A 26,744-nucleotide genomic window follows, 5' to 3' on the forward strand; every position below is an offset into this window, starting at 1 on the left:
TATTTAAAATAAAAGTTGGTTTATCTTTGTAACAAACCTCTGCTGTGATTTTTATTTAAAGAGGAATTGACAATGAATTTAAAAATTATTTCAATGGATTGGTTTTTGTCGATTGTTTTTAATGCTAGATATATAAGATGTTGTTTTAATTAGTTTATCTTTGTCTGGAAACTGTAGACAGTTCATAAAACTGTTGGGGTCTTGCACCTCAGCATAGTTCTCAATCTCAGACGTTTCTATTATCAGCCAATTGTTAGGTCTTCTGTGCTACAAATGTCTGTGATAATACCAGCCCAAATAACAAAATCTTTTGGATTGCACAGTTGGGGATATATACCAATTAATGGGAACGTTGATTTAAACTTGATACGTGACCCCTTCCCAAGTTCCAATATCCATGAGCGAAGAGCCGGAAAGGACACAACGTAAATGTTAAAGTCTGAGGGAAGTTGACTGGATGTGACGGCAGAGGGCGCCGGAGGGCAGCTGCTGCACACGATGACTTTCCCTGCCACTGACTGATAACATTTCACCCTGAAACAGCTCAGATCGCTGTTAATTACACCAGACAAGCTAAAAACATCAGAAGGTAGCGCGTCCTACCACCGATGGGAAATCACTCGAGATTCGAACCTCCAAAGATAACGTAAAACGCATGCTGAATTCTGAAATATAGACTCAGAGAAAAGCAAGAGTTTCGCAACGGGCAAAGGCAGCGAGATCGAGGAAGAAATAGCATCAGCTGGTGTAGGATAACATCTAGCAGTTGACTCTGGTCAGTGCCGTCTCACCGGGATGGTTTTGCTGCGTTGCACTTTTCTAACTTTTCTGCATTTGAAACATATATGAATAAATGTTTCTAAGGCTATAGTTCCAGACTGGTCGCTTTTAAATATCGACCATTTACTTAAGATCTTTGAATTATCCGGAATTATAGATTGCACCCGGCACTGGCCACAGATCTTTAATAGCACACGTGGGAATGAATTCACAGTTGCATTCTTCGCAATATCAGGACGGATTTGTTTATACTTCTGCTGCCTAAGTAACGGGATTGATGCTGTCCAGTTGAACCGTTCGCTTTGATTAAATGTCACTTCTCTTTATTCCAGCGAGTGGCAGCATTTTTTGGTTATAAAAGGCGGGATGGGAGGAAATCCAAACATTGCCTTGCCGCAGACCCTCTCCCCAAAATTGGCATCGGGCGGATGGAGGGCAGGCGATGGACCATGCGTTTGCACAAAACCTTCCCTTCACATATGGTACACCGGCTGAAAGCGCGAGTGAAACGTGAATGGGTCGGTCCAGTTCACCTTTCTCTCCCACTGGAGCAGAACAAATTGTTATCAGTGCAATCAGACAGTCAGTACTCTTTTGGTTTGCTTTAAACCCGAAATAGAAACACAGACTGAAGTGAGAGATAAATATCTGGAGAAAGGCATCGTCTGGGAAGGAGCGAGATTGTAAATTTGCGTCTTCTTTACTTTTGTGTTTATACAGTCACTTAGAATAACTGAAACCAGGCGCCACTTTCCAAGAATCAACACATCAGCCGGTATTAATATCAGCCGAAGAAACCTTGTGGGCTCCAGATAATATTTGAGATTAACGAGGCAGCCTTGGAACAATCTCTTCATTAACACATGCGCGCACTCACACACACACACACACACACACACACATGATACCAGCCGGTTTCTGTCCCACCCTTTTCTACATCAAACATTTGGATCCGCTCGGCGAATCAGATTAAGATAATCTCCCCAGCACTTTGATTAATTCTGTAGTTGATCCAATCACAAAGGAACATTCTGACCTGCGGGAGTGATTGGCCACATCAACCCCGGGTGCAACATTGTCGCGGGGGTTTTTCATTTAATGGGACTTTTCTCTCCTGTAGGGAGGACTGAATTCTCTGACCAGATTAAAAGGAGGGAGAGAGAGAAAGCCGGGGGTCGAGGAGAGCAGGGGTGGGCGAGACAAATACATGGTTCCGAAAAAACATTGAGAGTAGGATAAATGGTGTGAATGTCGGAGGGATACACATAAGTCAATTAAACAAAGCGATCGATCAGAGGAGTGAAGGAGAGAGCACCACGTTGACAGAGGGGAAGATTGTTCCAGACATCTATCACCTTCCTTACTGAGAAATGTTTCCTAATCTTGCTTTTGAAAACACCAATTCTAATCTTTAGACCATGTCCTGAGTGACCATGTCCTGCAAAAAAAACGTACGGGTTAGGAAGTTGTGGGCATGTTATTTTGGCGCCGGAAACTTGGCGACACTTGCGGGCTGCCCCCAGAAAATTCTACGCAAACGATGCATTTCACTGTGTGTTTCGATATACATGTGACCGGGGGGTATCATTATTTCTGAGAAACGGAACAAGGTCGGTGATAGTTGGAAAGAGTTATCAATGTAAGAAGAGAATCCAGAATAATATAAATGAATCCGAGCAAAATGGGCTAGGATAATGGTGTAAGTGGGAGCAGTTAGAGAAAGAGAAACTAGACAAGAGAGAGGAGTTCTCCAGAAGAGGGTGAGTCCGGAGAATGTTATACTACAAGAGCTGGTATTGAGAATGGAGAAGGCAATTGTGGTGGACCAGGGCAGCGTCGATCAGGGCAATCCTCCGGGAGAGGAGTAATGCATCACAGCAGGGAGTCATCTCTTCAGAGAGTCCTGTCAGAGAAGGCAAAGCAAGCATATCGGAGAGAGAAGTCCCAGCGGAAGCAATAATCAGACGGAAAAGGAAGAGATATGATGAAAGTGTGAAATACCACACGGGAGAGAACAGGGAGTCCTGATGTAGGATCTCGACCCGGAACGTCGGCGGACACACTTCGCCTCCACGGATGCTGCTTGACCCGCTGAGTTCTTCCAGTCTTCTGCTTTGTTTTAAAAAGAGCACTCACGTACGGAAACCAGTAAGGTGACAGTGACTACATATAGGAGAAAGGCATATAGAACATGGAACATAGAAAATCTACAGCACAATTCAGGCCCTTCGGCCCACAAAGCTGTGCCTAACATGTCCCTACCCTAGAAATTACTAGGCTTACCCATAGCCCTTTATTTTACTCAGCTCCACGTACCTGTCTAACAGTCCCTTGAAAGACCCTATCGTATCCGTATACTAGAGCATTGGCGTATAAAACAGCAAACACGCAGTCGGTTAGTATCAGGAAAGAGGTGAGAAGATTCATATGGGTCTTGTTAGGTAAAACAAGCACATAAAATAAATAAGTCATGGGAAAATGGTGTTTTGGGAGGGCACAAGAAAGAAAACAGAAGCATAAACGGCCATTCGGCCCCCGTGGCTGATCTTCTGTTCAATGAAATCATGGTTGACCCTTGACCTCAGCGCCACTTCCCTGCACTGACCGTATTCACTGACTATCTAAAAACACTAATTCAGAAGAAGAATTGGCAAAACAAAGTATAGGTCATGCGGATAAAAACAGCAACCATGTGAGAAAAATACATCGTGCAAGAAAAGAACTACCAAACAGGAGACATGGCTGTAAAGCGGGAGAGGGCAGCATCTCGGAGAATGCAGTCATGTCGAATGGAGCAATTAGTTATACGGAAGATAATATTTGTAAAGGACTGAAGCCGGTCACACATAAATTAAGAGAGCAGGAATAAATGAGTAAACGGCCACATAAATCAACTGGAACTGGACAGATCAGTTGTATTAAATAAGAGAATGGTTAAGTGATAGGAAGAATTTATGCAGGGGAAGAAAAGACAATAAAAAGGTATCGGGCGCTTGGGAGAGAGCTACAGGAGGGAGAGAGGCGGAGCAAACATGTCGGTGGAGACAGCGGCTACACGGGAATGAGCACTCACAGGCAAGAATGAGACGTACGATTATGAGGTAGGTATGAAGTCGGTGAGGTGACAAGTCATATAAATGGTCAGACGGGAAAGAAGAGATTGAAATGGGGAGATCATAGAAGAGCAAGGGGTTATACGGAAGGTGTAAACAGTCACGTGGAAAGAAGAGTCACACAGGACAGGGCTCCCAGAGCGCTGTTATATGGGGCGGGGTGGGGGGGGGGGGTGGTGCAGCTGGTGATGGTGCCATGTGGATGGGGGTCGTCTTGTAGAAGACGTCATACGGCGAGGAAGCAGGCATATTGGGGAAAGCAGTTAAAGCAGCTTGTTAGAAGAGGGCAATCACGTAACGGTAAACAAATTTAGGCATCATTTATAAATCAATTATCAGAGCTTCTTTCTTCTGAGGACCTCCTCAGATTGCACTGATACCAATTGGCGTTGATTCACTTTAATTGTAAGCAACCTCCAAACAGACGTGAATCAGATACACCTAGGGCTCTGGGAGATGACAGGCCGCTTGAACCAGAACTGACCGAGGACAGGGCAGTATAGGATCCGCTTTTTTTTCGGAAAGTGCAAGTACCTAGACGAAAGCCCAGGTTCTGTCAGCACCTCGTACAAGTGTTTGGCTATTTGTTGGCGAGGGACGGACGCTTCTTCCCACTGAATCGGAATTTCCAAAGTAACACGCCAAGGATGACAAGTAGCCAACGGGACGGATAATGGTCACTTCCAACACATTTCTATACCAATTCTAGAAAAAGATTGTTCTCTCTCTTTCTTGCCTCGCAAATAAAAGGTTTAAGGAATTACTTGCACGCCAGGAGCTTGTCCAACTTTTAGTAGCGTTGCCGTTGATAAGATGCAGGATCCGTGTGTAAAATATGGTCGGGATTCGCTGGCCCCTGCTGAAAGATGTGTTAAACATTAGCGCACTTACACTGAGACGTGACATGAATGCCGGATGGATCAACACCCATGCATCTGATTTGTAAATGTAGTTAGGAGAATACATTCATAAAAAATGCAACCGCGACTAATTCAGTTCAAAACAATTCCTGTTTTATATTCCGTTCGTCTTTTTTTTCCCAAACATTCTAGAAGTTTACAGTGAGCGTCTTCCAATGTTTTGCATTAACAGATAATTTCTGGTTAGCATATGAAGCTTGCGCCCAAAAGAGTTATCTTAACAAACCCCAATATAAGCATGTGATTGACAACGAAGAGCAGTTCATTGCACGCAAGCGCTATGTGGACCCAGCGAGCTTCACCGAATTTGCCAAAGCTTTGAGGAATTGTGAGTGATGCTTGGCATATTCTCTGCGTCAACTTGAGTGCCCCCCGATCAAGCGAGCCTCACCTCCTTATTGTCTCCTGCCACCCCGTGGCATCGTGTCAGGGAGGGCTCCGGGTGCTTTGGGTGACAAAGCAATTCTAAGGCAATTTGCCCCGGTGTGATTTGAGACAGTGTCCGGGGGCATAAGAAATAAAACATAAGAGATAGTGGCTGCACCCTGCAATGAGAGCGTGGCCGATCATTTACCTCAGCGTCACTATCGCCCTTGATTCCCTGAACGCCTCAAAATCTATCAGTTCTCTGTTTTGAACGCACTCAGCGATTGTGCCTCCACGACCCGATTGCTCAGGGAGTTCAAAGAAGTGCTACCTTCTCCCCATCTCTGCACCAGATGGGAAACCCCTTACTCTGAGACAGTCAATCTCGATACTAGACACCCCAGCCAGAAAGGGAACAACCAACCCCCGCGCCTACCCTCTGAGTTTATTAAGAATGCTACGCGTTTCAGTGAATTGATTGCCCATTCGTAAACAGCGGCAAATGGATGAGGAACGATATTTCGGAAGCACAGTGGAGGGGAGTGTTATCCTGCGGCTAATTAAGGCATGCGAAGTGCTTGTTAGCGGCACTGAAAGAGAAAGTGAGTTTATCCCATTGATATCTCTGGCCTTGTACACTAACATTGATCGTCCAAACATTTGAGAGTGCGCTGCCGAGTAGCGCGGCGATCCCCTTCAAAAACGGTTCGGTGTGCAAATGGAATTTAACGCCCCCCGTCAAGAACGGCGTGATAAATATGTGACACTACTTCATTCCATCTTGCATACTGTTTTTCCCATTTTAGTAGCGAAGGCCGACACGGTGCCCCTTGAGTCTGTCTCCAGCTTGGAGCCTATCCTGCTTCAAACGAGTGTCTGTGTCCTGACCTAGTGTTGCTGTGAGCACCGCCTGTCAGTCTGGGCCACTTGCGTGAGGTCCTTTGTTTGACAGATGCGGTGGCATGCTGTGGGTTTGTGCCAACCTGCATACTATCACTGTGCCACTCTGCAGCCCAGCCTGATTTGCTTGTGCTCTGCAGAGCGCGGAGAAGGAATTTCCCTCCGCGGCACCGTGGGCTGTTGCTTGTGTAATATTAGTCAGAGGAGTGTGTGATTTGTTTTTTTGGCTGAGTGTTTGATCACAGCCAATCCGAGCCCCACATTCTGATAACATCCACATGCAGACTCTCTGATCAACTAGAAGTGAGACTAAACGGCGCTGGCTATACAACCAGCGCAGTCTGAAGCTCTCTTCACCTCTACTTGTGTATGTGGGATTCAGTCTTCCAGGCAACAGGGCTGCTCACTGTTGACAACCTCGCTGCAGATCAACATCCCCGGTTTTAGATACCAAAGCTGCGGCCGGCCAACATCTCTTCTTCAGGTAAGGACAATTAAAACATTGGCAAGGCACTTGTAATTCGAAAAGCTGCGATATCAAACCGACCTGTGAGCTGATACAGATCATCGCTGAGTTTTACAGATTAAAGTGGATGATTTTTCAGGCAGGATGCCTAATCATGCACGTTGTTATACTTTTCGGAAAGCACATCGTTTTTGGAGAGGATGCGTGTCATTCACACACTGTGAATATGTTAGGGTAAATCGAAGAAAGCTGTTCCCAATAGTGAGGGTCCAGGGACGAGTGTGGGGAGTAAATTTTAAAAATTGGGCAAAAGAGACAAAGGGACTGTAAGGGAAAATATTCAGAGAGTAATTAGGATCTGGATTCAGGCTGTAGGGTGGTGGACGCAGAATGGACTCGTGTGTCTTTTCCGAGACAAATAGGGAGGCACAGGAGAGAATTATTTAACGGAGGGCATTGAGAGACTGACGTTACTGAGCCAGCGGGAACTCGGTGGACAGAGTGGTTTCCTTCTGTGCTGTAACATTTCTGTCATTCAGTTGTGATACTCGCTGCCCTACGGATGGACCAAGCATTCGTCCCTACACTTGGCTGGGCGGTTAACCTCTGTGGCATACTCTTCCCCACGCGGGGTCGGTCACTTCTAACGTGCGCCCCCACGCAGACTCGCTTTCTTGGCTCTTTCAAGTGGCATCTTAGTAACTTGAAATTGGATCAGTAAATTACAGCTCTCAAGTGGCTTTGGTTGAGAGAGCTGGATAAAGTTTTATCTATCTATCTATCTATCTATCTATCTATCTATCTATCTATCTATCTATCTATCTATCTATACACACACACACAGACACACAGACACACACACACATACGGGCCAGGTGTCAGTCGCGCACACACGTTAATTCACAGCGATCTCCCCATCCTGTGAACCCTGTATCAGTCGTTGGTAGAAATACGCTGTTATCTGATCCCGGGTTACCGAGCCTTGTGACACTCCTCCTGGAGAGGGGTGGAATCCACCAAGTATCCTGGCGGATAGAGAAAGATCTTTCTTAGACAAGCCTATACTTTGGAAAATGCCTCTTTAAATGGGATTGTTTCCAATAATAGCTGTCAGCTCAGGTTGGAATAAGACGGATTCGGAATGATGATGCATTTACAGAGTTGGGGTGCGGCGCCGAGCAGAGGAAAGGGGACACTTTTGAGCGAAAGACGGGAATATCAGATACGCAGGTCGGTCTCAGTATCATTTCTGAGTCACCACACACACACACACACAGTTTAAGTACCACTCGCCCACCTTTTCCATGGTGCAGTGTTATTCACAATCGCTGTCCGCTCTGGTTTGAAACGCACCAACTTTGTCAATCTTCACATCAGCGCGTAGAAATAGTAACTCGTAGCTGTTGCCGCGGGATAGCGGCGCAGAGGAAAGTTGGCTCGAAGAGTGGAAGAGACGATTAGATGTGATGCTGAGAGATCGGCAGAGAATTCCCCCTCTAATGTTCCAGTGAGTTGGCAGAGTACTTGTTGCGCGGTTTTTTGATAATCCGCCCCGCCCGGCCATGCGGATGGAAGATGCTCACACACGGCCGGCGCAGCCGCTAGGGGGCCGGTGGGTGAACTCACTGACTCCACCGGTGCTGAAGTCTCTCCTTACCCACCAGCGCCCCATGTTCGCTCACAAGGGGGTGTGTGGGGAGGGCGGCGCAAACCATTGATGTGAACGGCTAGCCGGGATCTTATGTTGACGGTGAAGTCTGGCAAGGCAAATGAGGACGGTGAGCAGAAGCGGCCGGAAGACCGTCGCTCCAGCATCTAAATTCTAAACTGAAGACCTTCACGCACTGGAGCACAAACGAATAGGAGCGACTGGCAACGAAGAGAATTATTGTTTTACTTTGTCCGCGATCAGAGTCTGAACTGCGCTGACAGCGGTACTGGGAAGAGGGACTCAACAGTCGCTTCACACGGGAGCTGGGTAAGTATCAGGATTGAAAGAATTTGGAGGGGTTTGGGAGTGGAACGAGCTGGTTGTCTCTTACATGGGGCAAGGACGGATTCAATTGGCCAAACGGCCACCTTCCGTGCCGCAACCATTCTGTAAGATCCGGCTTGATGCCCTAGTGCAGTACTGAGGAAGCGCTGCACTGTCCGAGGTGCTAACTATAGATGCCTATCACTAAAGATCCCGGGCTCCTTCGCCACCATTTATTCTTCAACAAACAGATTGTCAGATAAAACAACATACCATCTGCTGGAGGAACTCAGTAGGTGGAGCAGCGTCTGTGGGGGGGAAGGATTTTCCTCCCACGGGTGCTGCTCGCCCTGCTGAGTTCCTCCAGCAGATTGTTTGTTGCTCCAGATTCCAGTATTTTGCGTCCCCAGATTATCACATGACAAGATTATCACATGAGATTATCACATGATTATCAGATTATCACATGAACCAGGTTACCACCAGGCTCAAGAACAGCTTCTATCCCACTGTGATAAGACTATTGAATGCAATGAGATGGACTCTGACCTCACGACCTACCTTGTGACCTTGCAGTTTATTGTCTACCTGCACTGCACTACCTCAGTAGCTGTGACACTTTGTACTGCTATTGTTTTTAACTGTACTACCTCAATGCATTCTATACTAACTCAATGTACTGCACTGTGTAATGAATTGACCTGTACGATTGGTATGCAAGACAAGTTTTTCACTGTACCTTGGTACAAGTGACAATAATGAACCAATACCAATGATTTGGGAGATTGCTGTGTAAGAACTGCTGTCATGTTTACTTCACTACAACAGTGACAACACACTAACAGCTGTGTACTTTGAGGTGGGAGGAAGGGCATTCTGTAAATTCACCTCTTTTTCACCAGTCACCATTTGGGACAAATGAAACTGAAGCCTCAGTTACATGGGGCAAGTTGCCTAGATGTGAAGCTTAGACCAGCATCCTGTTCTCAGTCTCATCCAGATGGTCACCCCTCGCATCTCAACTCAGTCTGAATCCAGCAGAGAGACACCAAAGTGGCAGGGAGAAATCTGACTGAGCTCCACTGACAGTGCCAGCACCTCGCCCCCACATACTCCACTGATCTCTTTTAACTATCAAGTTTTCATTGGAAAGTATTTTCCCAAATCCCCTGAGTTTAGCCAGGGCCATGAAGCACTGACCTTGAGCATTGCTGAAGTCCTTCAAAAGACAAGACGGGCAATATCTCATCATCTAATTTGACATTAAGTCAGACAAATGATTGCAGTTTGGGTAGAGCAGGGCTGAAGTCAGAGCTTCCCCACAAAATACCCTATCTATCATTTTCTTCCACTGAATGATATCTCAATGAGATTTACTTGTGAGCAAAGGGATGTCAGGAAGGCACAATATTTGTTGGTAATGGAGACATTGTCGGTGCTGTGTTACTTCAGTGAGCTGTTGGTACAACGAACAGGGGCTCCATTCCGCCCAGCCCTCACTTCACAAGACTCATACCAACGATCGATGTGTCACTCTCAGAGTGGCAACCCGTTAGTTAGTTTCCCGCTCCCATGCACAGACATATTTCAAGTATGATCTGCACCACTGTTTCTTGTATTCTGTCAGACAGGGACCTTGCCCACTTCCTCTGACTTGAAACTTTATCCAAAGAGAGATATCAGTGAAATATTAACAAGAAAGACAACTTACATTCTTTCTCTCATGAGTTGAACTGGTTGTAATGGGACAAACTGAAGGAGCCCATTATAGATGACTTTAACTGCATCATCAGCCAATTCACACTTATTTGTTAGATAAGTCAAATTCGCAAATGGTTTTTGGTGAGTGGTGGTGGTGGTGGGATGGGGTGGGTTCAATAAAATACTGCCATGTCTGGAGATACAAGAGACTGCAGATGCTGGAATCTGGAGCGATATACCTCATCATGGCCTTGCACCTTATTGTCTGCCTGCACTGCACTTCCTCTGTAACTGTAACACTTTATTTTGCATTTTGTGATTGCTTTTCCCTTGTATCTCGATGTACTGCTGTAATGAAATGATCTGTGTGGATGGCAGGCAAAACAGAGTTTTTCACTGTACTTCGGTACATATGGCAATAATAAACCAATTTAACAACTGCCAAGTCTGAGTTGTCTGATTTACATCAATGACATCTAGGTTTTTGGAATGCTCATTAACTGGAGATAATTGCTTTATTATTTCCATTTTCTTACATTAGCTTGTAGCTTATCTAGTGTCAGGAGTCACCATTCTCTCTGGTTTCTCCAGCTCCAATCTTTTGTCAGTCCCATGACACATGGGCCAATAAATCCCTGATGTCCACTAACCCACCATTTCTGTGTCTGGTGTGCAGTAGTTTGATTAGCTGGAGCTCAGTAACACTGACACTGCATTGGTGAAATGGCTGAGCTAATCAGCTTCTGCACATTGCAGTGGCTCCTGGTTATGAGGGAATCCTGGGACTGTCGCTAACTGGTAGATCCCATGCTATTCATTACTTACTGCTGATGGATTGACAGGTTATCCAATAACATGCTCAAGTATCCTGTCAAGAAAACAATTAGAAGCCACGTGTGCAATTTCCCAATACTATGTTGAAACAAACAGCAGGAAACATCTGTAGCTACTGTGTGAATTTTTATCAGTCAAAAATGGGATTACGATCCCTCCCACTCCCTTTTACAAACAGGTCTGTGCACAGGGTATGGGCAAAATTTTCCCTTAAGGAAATAAAATGTTCATGAATGCTTTCTTCTCCAGTGATAATATATGCAATCCTCATTTTATTCTTTGTTGAAGTTGATCTAAAACTATAATCAATAGTTTGGTATGGGATGGTGGGATGCAATGTGCTGTTTAAATATATGGAAGTCAAGTTATTCCTAAATTTGAGAAAATTACTTGTTGATGAAGTATCTTGTATAAGTGTGAGGTAGATACAAATTATGGATGCTCAACACTGATTAGATATGTAAGATTAATACAATTAAATGGATCTTGGGTTATCTGCACTTTGTTTCCATTGGCTGTGTGCTCGGATGATTGGTGCTCGGATGACTGGTACCCACAAATGTATCTTTATTAAAACTTATCTGAAACTAGAACCAAAAGTCCAATGTGAGGTAATGCAATGTAATGTGTAAACTGCAAAAACTTCAAATAAAAACAAAAGTTGGAAGGTGTGAGGGATTGAAGGAACGAATGAAGAGGAGTCTCTGTGTTCAGCAGGATGCCACTCGTTGTCAATGAATTACCAACAGCCTCAGCTAACTATTTGTCCTTGGAGTGCAGATGAGTCTGGTAAAGCTGGATTTATTAACCATTTTCAGTTGCTGTGGGTGTGATAATGGGTCCTCTAATTTTAGAGAGATTGTCCGCAAAATTGATTGACTTGCTGTGCTGTTTCATGGTCCAGGAGGAAGAAATTGTACAGTAAAAGGTTGGAAGCACACTTAGACCATATCACCTGTTGCTGGCAGGTTTCCTTTCCCAGATGTCAATGATAAGTCTGTGGGATCATTACAGCAACCTGAAAGCCTTCATGAGTACTTTATCTGGTGCTGACCAACAATCATCAAAGTTCCACTTCTTAACTTTCCAAGGTAAACATGATCACTGGTATCCAACTCTGTATGATCACTCGTCACCATCATCTTCCTGATGTGCTCCTTCAGAATTTTGCTTGGTGAGTCTTCACATTCCATATCGTCACTCTCCTTATGGTGAAGAGCATCCCTATATTCTAGGATTTGACATCAGCTGTAATGATACAGAGTCAGGAGTTTTGGAATTGTGGAGCTTTAAGAAGGGCATCTCCAAGTTATTGAAAGATAAATGTGTTGAGTGCTGAAATATGATGTGACTGGTTGAATCTGGTCACATGCCAAAATAATGATAAATGCTTTCACGGTTGTGATACTTAGGGGAGATTGGCATCCATCTTTCTGAACCATTGGTGGCAGATTCACTTGACCAAATGCAGAGGATGCAACAAAGATCCTGTTTTGATGCTTCATTAAGGCCCAGTCCAAAGAGTTATTACAAGAAACAAAATTGGACTGAAGTAGATGTTTGTTGGATGTAACAGACACAATGGTATTATGTTCTTACCCAGATTAACCATTGCCTAGTGCATCAGTGTAATTCTGAACAATACATCTGAAGATTGGCATCATATCTTGATAAATATTGATTTTCAATGGCTATAAACAAAGATTTGTAAATACGTTTTTACACAGTTAATACTCTCCCTTCTCAGAACAGCACAGCAGCTCATTGGCCCATTGCATCCATGCTGGCTCCCAGGAATCAATCCTATCAGTACCATTCCCACGCATCTCAGTGTCACCGTAGATCCTGGATTACGAGATCCTGTGAGAAAGTTGTTGATCCATTAGATTTTCATTTTTATCCTGTTTACCTAAAAGCCCATGCTCCGAATTTCCTCTGCAGAGTTTCCAAAGACTGCACACGCCATTCCAGCATCCAGTGTACCATGGATTCAGTCATGGTGCTGCCAATCAATTTCAAGTGTGTAAAGGCATAAAGGTGACCCCGTGACTCAGGTGGCTGGTCCCAAGCACACCGAGTTCAGATGGGCAGTTTTACAGAAGCTTGCTTTGGAAAGTGCTTGGTTCAGCACCTAAAGCAGCCCAGGTGAGAAGGACACTTCCACCAGGCATTTTGTACTTTAAAAAAAAAATTAATATAGTAAGAAGTTGGATGCTGCTCTCTGGGCCCCTTTTTATTGTAAAAATTCCAACTTGGAATTAGAAGGCAGGAATGTTTGGATGTAATTCAAGAAGTGATTTAATGAACACAGAATGAAATGGTATAAGTCTTATTAAAACACATCACTTGTGGTTACATTGTTATGATGAAAATGACATGTTGATTTTCAATGCCTACAAACAAAGATTTGTAAATACATTTTCACACAGTTAATACTCTCACTTTTTAAAACAGCTCTGCTGCTCATTGGTATCCATGCTGGCTCCCAAGGAATCAATCCGATTAGTACCATTCCCACTCACCTTGTATCTCTGCAAATTGTTCCCTCTCACACATGTCAATCCTCTCCCCCTTTGATAAATTTTGCAGATAACCTACACTGAGAGGTATTTTACTGTAGCCAAATAGCACACCAGCAGGCCTTTAGGGTGTTAGGAGAAACCAGAGCACACTGAGGAAACCCATGAAGTCACAGAGAGAATGTGCAAACTCAGCACAACGGAATCCAAGGTCAGGATTGAGACCCAGGTCTCTGAAGCTCTGAGGCAGCAGCATTAAACCCCTGTGCTGCCCTTCTAGTTTTCAGATTTAAATTTCAATCTTTTTTTTCTTCTCATTTTTCCTCATGGCATAGAAGGAGGCCATTTGGCCCACAGAATTTGTGCCAAGCAGTGCTATCAATCCTATTTTCCTATGACTCATTCTACCTTCGAGCACCCTGATTCTCTTACCTCCCAACACTAGGGGTAATTTACAATTGGCAATTAACTACCAGCCAGCAAATCTTTGAGATGTGGGAGGAAACTAACCTATGGTCACAGGGAGAACATGCACAGACAGTACCGGATGTCGGGATTGAACCTGAGTCACTAGAACTGTGAGGCAGCAGCTCTATCTTCTGTGACATTGTTCCATCCAGTCTAAATAACTAACTTTGCTACCTATTCATTGAATAAAAACACTGATTATAAATTTTCAGGGAGTGAAGCAGTCACATTGGCATTCAACCAAAATAATAACTTTATATGTAAAAGCAACTACTCTGTATTTTGTTAATCTTCTTATGGGATGCAGTTGTCACTCTCAAGCAAAACATGTAAGGCATACATATGTTTGATTACCCTTGCAAAAGAGGTCCTCTTCTTGAACCTTTGCAATCTGTTGTGTGAAGATGCTTCCACGGTACTACTCGGAAGGAAATCCCTTGATTTAGGCCCAGAAGGAACAGCAGTTCACATAATATCCAAGCCAGGATACGATGTGAATTGGAGGGAAGCTGTAGGTGGGCGTCCCCTGCTGTCCTGATCCTTACAGCTCTTAGTGGTCGTGGATGTGTGAGCTTCTTTCTGTTGAGCCTTGGTCAGTTGCCGCAGTGCATTTTACAGATTGTACACACTGCAGCCATTGTGTATCAGTGTTGGAGGACTGATTGCAAATTAAATCTCTTATATTTTAACAGTGGTAAACCTGCAAGCAACATAAATTAATAAAAAAGTGCTGGCTAACAAATGGGTTAGATTTAACAAAGAGATCAGCTTGCTCTTATCTACTTACTCAATAACTGAAGTGCTATAGCCAATAACATCTACATAAATTTCAGATCCAGGGCAGCGCCTTACTAATTACACTTGGGCTTGGGCTTATTGTAGAATTTTCCTGGTGGATAGGTTTTGGATTGTTTGCTTGACGTTGTGATGCTTAAGTAGAAAAGGCTGTTTCTATCTCCTAAGTGCTCAATGATACACAACAGACTTTTGCTTCAGTTAAGCATTGTTGCAGTTTCATTCAGCACAGAGTAATCTGTGTCTCTTGCAGTACAACTGAAGATAGTTTGTCAGGGGATGAGCAGACATAAATCAGAAAGTGTGAAAAATGCAAAGAATAATCTTCATTTAGATATATTTCACGTGTTCTCCAAATCAGTTATGGTGTCTTCTGACATAGATCCATGAGTCCTTCATAGGACCAGATGAAAATCAGAAGGCTGTAGGAAGTGGTCTTGGTTCAAGCCAAAATTCAAATATGTTAAAAGTACATATTTGTTTCATTTTGCACTGGTTTGTGAATTGTGTTGAACATGTTTTAAATGTTAGTAAACCAGCTTAGTCCAATTGTATCCATTCAGTTATTGACTGAATTAATGCAGGAGGGTGAAGCTACAGCAAGATATGTAAAGCAACCCCAAACAATCTCAGAAAACCAACAGTTCAATTGACTAATCTAAATAATTAGCATTAGGCTGTTTAAGCAAACACACAAACACATTTTCCTGCATAGACACACGTAAACTATCAATGCCACTAATGAAAGTGATTTCTGAGATATCTTGATTTTTTTCTCAAAATCCAAGAAGAGTCAAGCCTTAGATTTTTATTGCCTTGAGCATAAAGTAGATAAAGCAGTAGAGTAGATAAGGGTGACTATTAATAATAGTGTGTATACAGAAATCACTGTAATGTTATAAGATGTCCCTGATGTTTGCTGGGATAAGATAAGAGATAAGATAAGATCTTTATTAGTCACATGTACATTGAAACACACAGTGAAATACATCTTTTGCGTAGTGATTTTGGGGAGCAGCCCGCAAGTGTCGCCACGCTTCCGGCGCCAACATAGCATGCCCATAACTTCCTAACCTGTACATCTTTGGAATGTGGGTGGAACCGGAGCACCCGGAGGAAACCCACACAGACACGGGGAGAACGTACAAACTCCTTACAGACAGCGGCCGGATTTGAACCCGAGTCATTGGCACTGTAAAGCATGCCTGTACAGGAAGATGATCAGAAATTATATTGTGGTTTCCAAATATGAGGCAGAGGCTTTTCATTAACTACTGCATGTTCTGTTCATCTTGATAAACATCCTTATATTTCATAGTATCATAGAACTCTGAGTCTTAATCCCTTCATCCACAGGTACACTGGTACAACCCAAAAAAAGAATTTGTTGGGGCAGAAAACTAATTAAAACAATACGCAAGGCATAGAAGGTTATGGTCCTAATGCTGGCAAATGGGAAACAGTTAGATGGGCAAAAAGGTCAGCACGGACACGATGGGCTGACTGGCCCGTTAATGTGCTGTACAGTTTCATGATCCTAATATCATTCCTTTCATGGGACGGGCTATGGCAACACCAACAACTTACGTAGTTACAGACTAATTCTCTGCATAATTCAGTATCACTAAGTATCTTGCAGAAAGAAAAGAAAAACACCAAAAAGATGTGAGGAGAATCAAATGCATAACTAGACCCTGCCTTTGGTTGCTTAGGCTCTTAAACTCTGTCATCTTTCTTTCCTTAAGTCTCTCTTTCCTCCTTAAAAATCGCTCCCTAGAAACTGCATCTATGGCCAGGATTTTTGGTCAGCTGTTCTAGTCTCTTCTTAAGTGGCTTAGAGTCAAATTTTGTTTGACAATGTTCCTGTGAAGCACTTTGAGATCAGTACTATGTTAAGGGTGCAAGTTTTGTGTTATTGAGTCATAAAGTCATAGCATTATAGAGAATTACAGTACAGAAACAGGCCCTTGGCCCACCGAATCTGCGCTGACCATCAACCATCCATTTACACTAATCAACATTAATCTGATTTTTTATTCTTTCCACATTCCCATCAACCCAGCATTGCTGTGAGATTATTTCCAAAGGTATTTAGTAGCTAAATAGAGGGTGGAATAAACTATATCTAAAGATGTATGATGGCAAAATTATAGAAGTAATTTGGGAGAAAAATCAAAGTCTGTAAATAACCTTCAAGTCATTGTGAATTCAGGGGATATATCATCACTTTAGTGTCAGATTTTAGGTGTATGTCTTCAATTGAGTATAAAATAAACCACAGGGTAAACCTCATGTGATAACATTCTCAGTACATGATCTTCATGGACTATTTCCATGATGTAATAGTATGCAAAACACATTTTAAGTGCTTACCACAGTCTGCCCTTCACCCACATTGCATGGAAAATCACATACTAAAAACAAACACTTCCCAGGCAGAGGCAGTGCCACCGATAGACTGAATGATGAGCCAGTGAGAAAAAACTAAAAGCATTTAGTTCATGTACTGTTGAACTGCACACCAGGTCCTGGTTTGGAAGGTAAGTAGGAGAAGAACCTCTTCTGGATCTGGAAGGGAAACCTCTCTACCCTCCTTGTCCCCTCCCTGCTGGTACCTCTCATCACTTTGACACTGAGGTTGGAAGCTTGTATTGAAGAAAATTTACTGTTGTAAACCTTCCTGTCATTCTGTGCACTGACACATGTAAAAAGACTCATAATTACATCAAAGCAGAATAGTAAGAATGCACCTTATTTCCTTGTATCAATGGCAAATCACCATGACTAGGAGCAGCTGATATGTACACCATCATACTGGATGCAATAAAGGCTATAGGACCAGAAAATATCCTAGCTGTTATACTAACAACCTGTGTTCCAAAACTGCCTACATGGCTTTCAAGCTGTCCCAGTACAGTTACAACATTAGCATCTACCCACAATGTGGAATATTGCCCAGGTGCGTCTTGTTCACAAAGAGCAATCGAAATCCAATTAGCTTATTTTCAAAGTTCTGCAGAATAATGGAAGAAATCATCAATAGAGCTATCATGCAGCACTTATTCAACAATAATCTGCTCACACGTGCCCAGTTTGGATTTCACCAGTCCCATTCAGTTACAGATCTCTACTCAGTCTTAATCCAAAGATGGATCAAAGAGCTGAGTTCCAGAGGTGAGCTGAGAGTGACAGCCCTAGACATCCAAGGCAGCATTTGACTGAGTGTGGCATCAAGGAGCTCTGATAATATCGAAGTCAATGGGAATCAAGGAGAAACCATTCCAATGGTTTGAGTCATGTGTCACATATTGTCATTGAAGGTCAATCTTCTCAGCGCCAGGACATCTCTGCAGGAGTCCCTTAGGACAGTGTCCTAGCCTCAATTATCTTTAGCTTCAGCTAAACTTCCATCAAAGAGTCAAGAGTTAGGATGTTTATTGATGATTGTACTATGTTAATTCCATTTGCAATTTCTCAGCAAATGTCAATTCCCACTGCTGTCAGTAAGGAGTTTTTACGTTCTCCCCATGTCTGCATGGGTTTCCTCTGGGTGCTCCGGTTTCCTCCCACATTCCAAAGCCGTACAGGTGAGGAGCTGTGGGCATGCTATGTTGGCGCTGGAAGAGTGGCGACACTTGCAGGCTGCCCCCAGCACATTCTCAGTAACGCAAAAAGATGCGTTTCGCTGTGTGTTTCGATGTACATGTGACTAATAAATAAATATCTTATTCCTGCATGCCTTTAAGACCTTGACAACGTTCAGGCTGGGGCTAATAAGTGATACATAACGTTCATTTCACAGAAGCGTCAGGCAACGATCATCTCTGAAAGGAGAGTCTAACCACTCATCCTTGGCATTCAATGGCATTAACAGTACTGAGAACCCCCTCACCCCACCCCCACCCTCATTAATATCCTGGGATTTACTATTTAAAAAAATATCAACTGGACCAGCCACATAAAACTGTGGTTACAAGCTGAGTATTCCAAAATGAGTGACTCAGCTCCTGAACCACCCCCCCCCCCCCCAGGGCATTCTACCATCCACAAGGCACATGTCAGAAGCATGCTGCCCTCCACTGCCACTCTAATGACACACAAGAAAAGTACACTATGGTGGGCCGAAGGCCTGTTTGTGCTGTATGGTTTGGTTATGCAAGACAAAGCAACTCAGTCAAGTGCTATCCCATCCACTGTGTCTGCAATGTGTATAATCTACAAAATATCTGGTTTACTCCAAAGCCAGTGATCTCCACCACCAAGATGGTCAAAGGCAGAAGGTGCGATGGGAAAACCTGCATGTCCCTCATTAAGTTGCACAACATTCTGACTGGAAAATATACTGCTGTCCATCATCATTGGGTCTAAATCTTGGAAGTCCCTACTGAACAGCATTGTGGGAGTACTTTCACCAGAAGAAGATAACTCACCACCACTTCCTCAGTGTCGATTATAAATGTCGAATAAATTCTGGCCCGAATGTTAGCCCAGGACTCAAGAAATGAATAAATAAAACAAATAACCATCTTCAGGAAACCTAAATGCTTGTCTCTAGAATTAGACTCAATTACTGAAAGTTTATATAAAGATATTGTTGAACTACAACGACATCAACATTTAACAGCAGCAATGAATTGAACAGCATGCATTTAAGATAATTTTATCCAGATTGCTTTTTATTCATGGGAAATAATGAGAACATATTGAATTCTATGAGTTAATAGAGGAAATGTAGGTGCAGGCCTGCTGTGTCATTTGAATGGGGGGGTCTTCAACCATCTGCCCAAACTTGGACAATGTAACGTAATTGGCAAGAAAATGCCACAATATATGCACAAGCTCAACTTTCCACTTCTGAGTGGCTTTTTGTATTTCCTGTTATTCATCTCATGAATGCTAAAAATCACAGTTCTCATGGGATAACCCAAGAGATAAGGCTCACTGAATTATAACACCATTTCTAAATGTGCAACTCAAATTTGTGCTCTATTTTGCGCTGAATATACTTCCTATATGATTAGATCTTTATTTTCCAGTGTTAGTTTATCTACATGCCCAGGACTTATTTTGAATCATCTGCCTTCAACAAAGTTTTATCCACTTTAACTAGTGGAACATAAACTATGTTATATTAATGTACTGAGCACAGTCAGCATACATGCTTTACTTGCACGTACCACCAGACTTAAGGACAGCTTCTACACCACTGTGAACGGTTCCCTTATACGATGAGATGGACTCTGACCTCACGATCTACCTTGTTGTGACCTTGCACTTTATTGCACTGCACTTTCTCTGTAGCTGTGACGCTTTACTCCGTACTGTTATTGTTTTTACCTGTACTACATCAATGCACTCTGTACTAACCCAATGTAACTACACTGTGTAATGAATTGACCTGTACGATCGGTATGCAAGACAGATTTTTCACTGTACCTCGGTACAAGTGACAATAATAAACCAATACCAATACACAATAGCAGAGTAAGGTAGAGCAAGTGTATATTGACCATTTATTATTCACTGAATAATCTTGCTGAATCAGGCACTATAATTTCTTTGATGCAAAATTAAATTAGCACCTTAATAGAACAAAAACATATTAAGGTGCATCATGTTATTCAAGCAAACCTATAAATGAAGACGAGACACAGAAAGATATTTGAAGAGAAGATGAACCAAAGTTTGTTCAAGAGCTGGGTTTTTCAGTGTACTTCAAAAGAGGAAAGAAAGTTAAAGAGGCTTAGGGAGGATATTTCAGAGCTTGCGTTCAGGACATCTGAAGCCAATGGTAGAGAAATGAAACTCGGGGGATGGGTGCATGAACAGAGGCCCAAAATAAGAGGGGTAATGGTCTCAAGATTATGAAGAACAATGTAGGCCACTCAGGAATTTGCTGGAATAGTAGCGTCTAGAGGTAACAAAGGGCAGGGATGAGGGTTTCAGCAGATGATTTTTTTACAGAAGTAAATCATAACTGTAGTTTTAGTTTGTCAATTTACAAGCAATGGAAACTTTGACCCGGTAAACTGTGGTGTAACTGGCATGAAGGAATCTTTTCCAATGAAAATAAAGTTAAGGATAGTTGACTCTTTATTAACATTCTTTGAGTGGAGGTTGGGACAAAGCATGCCCCGAGCTAGAGCTCTGTGTGAGTCCATAGTGCGGAGCTGTCACTGTAATGTGGTCCTGCTGCTTTCAGTGTTGTTATTAAGAAGCCATTAGTAAATGGTTTAGTCAAATCAATGATTCTGGCCAGCAGTCATTAATGGACTTGCGACCAGCATTCCAGGAAATGTTGTACTGGGATAAGGGATAAAGGGCAGAGAGCTTAAAAGGATAAGACCATTCCAGCCCCAACATTCAATGCAACCATTAGATGAATGACTTTTTAAACCTGCTCTTTGGTTCACAAACTATTAAGCTGGACTCTTCCCAAACTATTGCACACATTTCTTTTATCATGCATTCTTCCCTTCTTTCACAGTGAAGTCTTTTGAACTAAAGCATAAATTCCTAAGCTCCATTGTGAGTCTAACCTGCAGGAACAAAACAAAAGTGCTGGAGATACTCAGCAGGTCAGCAAGCATCTATGGAGTGAAGATCAGAGCTCACCTTTCAGGTCAATGACCTTTGTTAGGACTCTAATGAAAGGTCATCAGCCTGAAATGTTAACTCTGTTCCTCACTCCACAGATGCTGCCAGACCTACTGAGTATTTCCAGCATCTTGATTTTTATTTCAGATTTCCAGTATGAGATTTCTTCCCACTTTTTGAAGCAAGAACAAGATGTCCTATTTACATCTTATTGACTTGTCAGTTTTGTCTGGGTCTGCAGCAGAAGTCTTGGCCTTGTAGCTATGATATTACATAAAGTAATTCTCACCAATTCAGTTTTATCTAATGGGTACACACCTCATTTATTTTCTTTCAGCTCATTGGGAAATACGAGACCAATTGTAGATTAATGATGAAATTCAATTCGCAGTAGGTGGGAGTACAGCTTCGAATACTTCATGTGTAAGGCGACATCAATTCACATACTTGCAAAAGAGTGACATAAAACTCCTCACTTCAAACTTTTCCACATTTTTCTCCCTTTAATGGTACTTGACACCAGAGATGTCAGCAGAAAGCCAGCTGCTATCTTTCCTTTATTGCACCGGTCAAGGATATGGTGTCCATATGGAATCATAGGAACAAAGTCAACCTTCCCTCCCGAAGTGGGAACTCTCATCTCTGTGTAGGGCTCCATCTAGTGGAGGGGCTAGAAGTTAATAGAAATATCAATTGAATGCTACAGTCAAGGTGAAAGTCAGGCTGGGGACTCAAATATGCCACCTCCTGGCTGTGAGGAGACTTGTTAAATGGTGACTGTTGGTTTAAATAGTATTGGCTGTTGCTATGAGGGACAACAAACTGGCAGGTAGCACAGCCCTTGAATTTGGGTTCACAATTCTCAATGGTATATGTTCTACATAGTGCGCTATTATGAGGAGGTAGGATTGCCTTTTTCCACTTGGATGAGTAGTGGGAAAAAAATTCCGATAGACTTCATATCAGGCCAGCTACAGAGCAGCACTGGGAGGGCTTTAGAAGGTAACCTTCCAGCTACCTGCTGAACAGTAACAATTCGGATATTTAATGTGCCAAAACACTTCACAGACAAAAACTAACACCGAGGTTAGTGTAGCTGACCAATACTGGGCTGAAGATGTAGTTTTCAATTAGCTGCCTAAAAGTTGAAAGAGAGAACTAAATAGATTGGGCAAGGGGTTTTACAACTTGAAAACCCAGATGATTGGAGGCATGTTTGCCAGTGGTGTGCAAATGGAAGGCAAAGGTTTAACTAGAGAATTAGCATTGACATGTTCATATGGGGGTTTTGATGGAGGGAGTGGGCCTGAGGGATATAAGCCTCCTCAATAACTTTTTAAGTGCATGAAGGACATGGGCATCCGTGTGGATATTGAATGTGCCTCTGAAAATGCAGTCAAATTAAATTCCTGCCTATGTTCTCATGCTTTAGACAAGTGTCTGGCGATCTGACTCAAGACCAGTGAGTTCTGCTCAAGTTGGATATCTTAATGATACATTGGGCAGACTTTATCCAGCTTAGGATGATTTGCCTAACATTGGTATTGGTTTATTATTGTCACTTGTACCGAGGTACAGTGAAAAACTTGTCTTGCATACTGATCATACAGATCATTACCACGTTTGAATAGTATGGTTAGAAGCGTTACATTGACAGAGATGGCCAGGTTAGGTCAGAAATGGAAAACAGTCAGAACTGCTGGTGCTCGGGTTCAAGTTGGCCATTGTCTGGTGAGGTTTTAGTTTCATATCCAAGCAGACTCTACATTAGATGTATAACATTAAGATAGGGTAGAAGAAGAATTGGAATTGGAATTTCTAAGGCAGTCCTGATGAAGGGTTTCAACCCAAAACATTAACTGTTTATTTCCCTCCATGAGTTCCTCCAGCATTTTGTGTGTATTGCTCCAGATTCCAGCATCTGCAGAACTCTTGTGTCTTGGAATTGGTGGCTGGGGTGGACCCACCTCAGATAAATAAACTTTCACTGTTCATGAAACCTAGGACTTACATTGCACAAGGTAGTATTGAAACGCGATTCAAGTACTGGACTAGGCTGATTGGAATGATTATATTTTCCTTTGAAGTAAGGACACTAACGCACCTATTGTGTCAGAAGTCAAGGAATGCTAATAAAATGGGTAATTAAATTGTGGAATCTGGCTTCACTCTCAACTGTGTTTTTTTCTGTAGGATGTGTCAGAAGTTTGTCATCCTCCTTTTCCTGGTTGGGACATTAATGGTGGCAGTGGAATTGAAAAAAAACCGGCCTCCTGGAGCCATTCCACCTCTTTACAAGGGAACACCAACAGCTCGGAGAAGCGCCAGCACCGGAGGCCCGATGTCCTAGCGTCCAGTCAAGAGGCACTGGTGGTGACAGAGCGCAAGTACCTGAAGAGCGACTGGTGTAAAACCCAGCCCCTCAGGCAAACCATTAATGAGGATGGTTTGTGTGAGCCAAACTGTCATCAACAGATTCTGCTATGGACAATGCAACTCCTTCTATATCCCCAGGCATGTTAAAAGGGATCAAGAATCTTTCCAGTCCTGCGCCTTCTGTAAACCACAGAATTTACTACCCTGACTGTCAAGCTGAACTGCCCTGACCTGCAGCCTCCCTTTAGACACAAGAAAATCCAACGAGTCAAGCAGTGCAAATGTATGTCAGTAATGTGAATGACTGGAGCAAACAGTGAGATAAGATAAACAATCACAGCCTCCCTAGTTAGTAGGAAATACACCCGACTTTCAACACAGCCATCAGATAAATACCTGTAGAAAGCAAACACTGTACAAAACTTGCCCTAATGTGTGAGCAACATTTTAGTTTGAGCATGGCCAGCAGTACTTCGTTGGGAGCATTGAGCTGGATACCCTAGTCATCCAAACATGAATGACTATAAAAATTCTTGTTTGTTACAAAAAGGAGAGCAAAATCCTCCTGACAAAATTTTGTTTAAAAATAAATTCCATTCTAATATTACAAGCTGCCCTAAACCCAAGTTGCAGACTCCAAATTGTTGAAATACAGCCATCCCTATTCTGACTATCTTTAAAGATTTTTTCTTACAGTCTGGACATTTTCACTTTCATTTTGCTCACTGCTGTTGCCCATGATTTGATACGGATGTGGTGCCAAAACAGATAGGAGACTTTTTGATGGTTAAATGCAGATAAGAGAATTTGAACTGCTTAGACTGTGGACAGACATGAACTGTGCTCCTGGAGCACAGAGATAGAGCCTGGGACTGAGCCAGTACTCTGCACCTCTGGACTGCCAGAAATCCAAATTCTCAACAATGTTTTACATGGGATTATTCTGATCAAACTGCATTGAAGATAATAGTATATATTTAACTATTCAAAACATTGTTTAATTATTATTTTCCTCCTTTTGCCTTTTATATTTCAGTATTCATGACCATAATTTTGTACATGCAAGTATGAATTAATGGCACTTTTCAAACATTATCTCAATGAGCTGAATATAGAAAAGGCACTAAATTGACAATGGATTATATTTCCTTTCTTCTTTTATAAACGATTATTGTTAATATATGATGAAAGTGTAAATTAGTACAGTTATTGATGTATATTCTTTATTCTATCTTTTTTAACTGCATGTGGACAGTATTTTGTTCTGGTGTTTCAGAAGTGACAGTGACCCATGTTATGGCGGTCTCAATAATACTTCATTGTAATAGAAGGTAGTTATTCCACTATATACTTTTGTTGCATTTAATATCACATAGAAATGCAAGTTGAAACTTAAGTCAGAAAGGACATGGTATTAATTAAGAGAAAAGTTTGTGCCACAAATATTTTTGCTCAATTAAAGCCCTCTCACTACAATGTAGATACACCAAGTATTGCTGCAGATTATGTAGAACAAAGGGGAAAACCATTTATTGCATTGCTATTTTACACATGAAAGGATTTTAAGCACTTAGGATCCAAAAGACATAATGAGCAAAATGTGTTGTAACAGTAAAAGCTTTTTAATTGAAGCAGTTCAGTTCATTTACAGGCAAGTACATTTTTGTTTTGCAGATTTCATCAAACATTGTTCAGAGGCGGTTGTAGTGTGATTGTAACTCTTGGTGCAATGGTTCAATTCTATTTAATAATTGAATGCCAAAACAATGAGCTAAGTGCTGGGCCTGAGCTGACCATTGTCTGCGGTTATGGTTTGGTACTGATGATCCCACTCTGTTGACTGGGACGCTGAGTAACAGCCTTGGGTCTTCAACAGTGGTGGCTGGTACCTGCATGTTCTCCATCACAACTTCTCAATGCTTCGACTGTTGTCTGTCTTTCTGGACCACTTGCCAGGTTTCTCCAATTCTGGCTTCCTTCATTCGAACTGCAGCATGGACAATAGTTCTTCATCCACTCGTAGAGTTAGTTATGACTTCCCAGGAGTTAATTTGATCTTGGCAGATCCTCACATTCTGATTTATGATGTTTTTAAAACACTTCTCTTCTTGTCCAACAGCAGTTAATTTTCCTTAGTCCTTGGATTTTGACATTCTCACCATCTGCTAACTTTATTCATGCTTTCGTCAGCACAGATTCATTCCTGGATTGTTCCACAATGAGATATCAGTGTTGGAGTCTTGAACTGTCATTTGATGTTAAAACCAACATAGAGGCATTTATGAGAAAATTCCTTTAGTTCCCTGATGTGCTTTGGATAACAATCCTGATATAGCTATTGTGTAAAGACCTGAACCTTTCGTTTGCAAGTTTTTGATACAATATCGAACTTGGCATGCCAAAATGGCATCATTGAATAAGCTGTTAGCCAGACAGATTACAGGATACATCATAGTACTCACAATGTTAATGGAGGTTGGATTCTGAACATTCTGTGTCTCAGATTCAAAGTCTTCAATTGAGTAGCATTCCAGTCATCTATAGATAGAAAGGATCTACTTCTATCACTCCCACAGTCTTGAGTTGTTTCCTTTCTGTTTGCTCAGTGATAATACGTGCATCTTTCAAATCCCACAGACAACCTAGTCATCAAAGTGTAAGAAGTCTGCCAATGCCTATCATTACATTTGAAAGTACATTGTCTACTTATAATAATCATACCCAAGGAATAACAGGCATCTGCTTGAATTTGATTTGTTCCAAGAGTTAAGTTTCTTAGTTTTTTATTAATCTGAACAATGTAACTTCCTGTTGGGATTCATGATGTACAAAGAAGGTTGCCTTGTACTGGTTTGAAGAACTTACAAAGTTTTATGGATACTATTAAAATGAAGAAGTGCTATCACACTGAGAAATATGATTATTTTATAGGTA

General features: G+C 42.3%; 1 protein-coding gene across 1 annotated transcript; it reads left to right on the forward strand.

Annotated features, from left to right (window-relative positions):
• Positions 1 to 1,208: 1,208 nt before the first annotated feature.
• On the forward strand, positions 1,209 to 26,744 carry LOC127568017 (uncharacterized). The gene is given in 6 exon segments (XM_052011264.1): positions 1,209 to 1,298; positions 4,946 to 5,141; positions 6,415 to 6,563; positions 23,628 to 23,882; positions 23,884 to 23,998; positions 24,001 to 26,744. Coding segments are annotated over 6 exon segments (915 nt in total). The 3' UTR covers positions 24,111 to 26,744.

Source organism: Pristis pectinata, chromosome 3 (assembly GCF_009764475.1).
Source record: "Pristis pectinata isolate sPriPec2 chromosome 3, sPriPec2.1.pri, whole genome shotgun sequence".
Classification (NCBI taxonomy): domain Eukaryota; kingdom Metazoa; phylum Chordata; class Chondrichthyes; order Rhinopristiformes; family Pristidae; genus Pristis; species Pristis pectinata.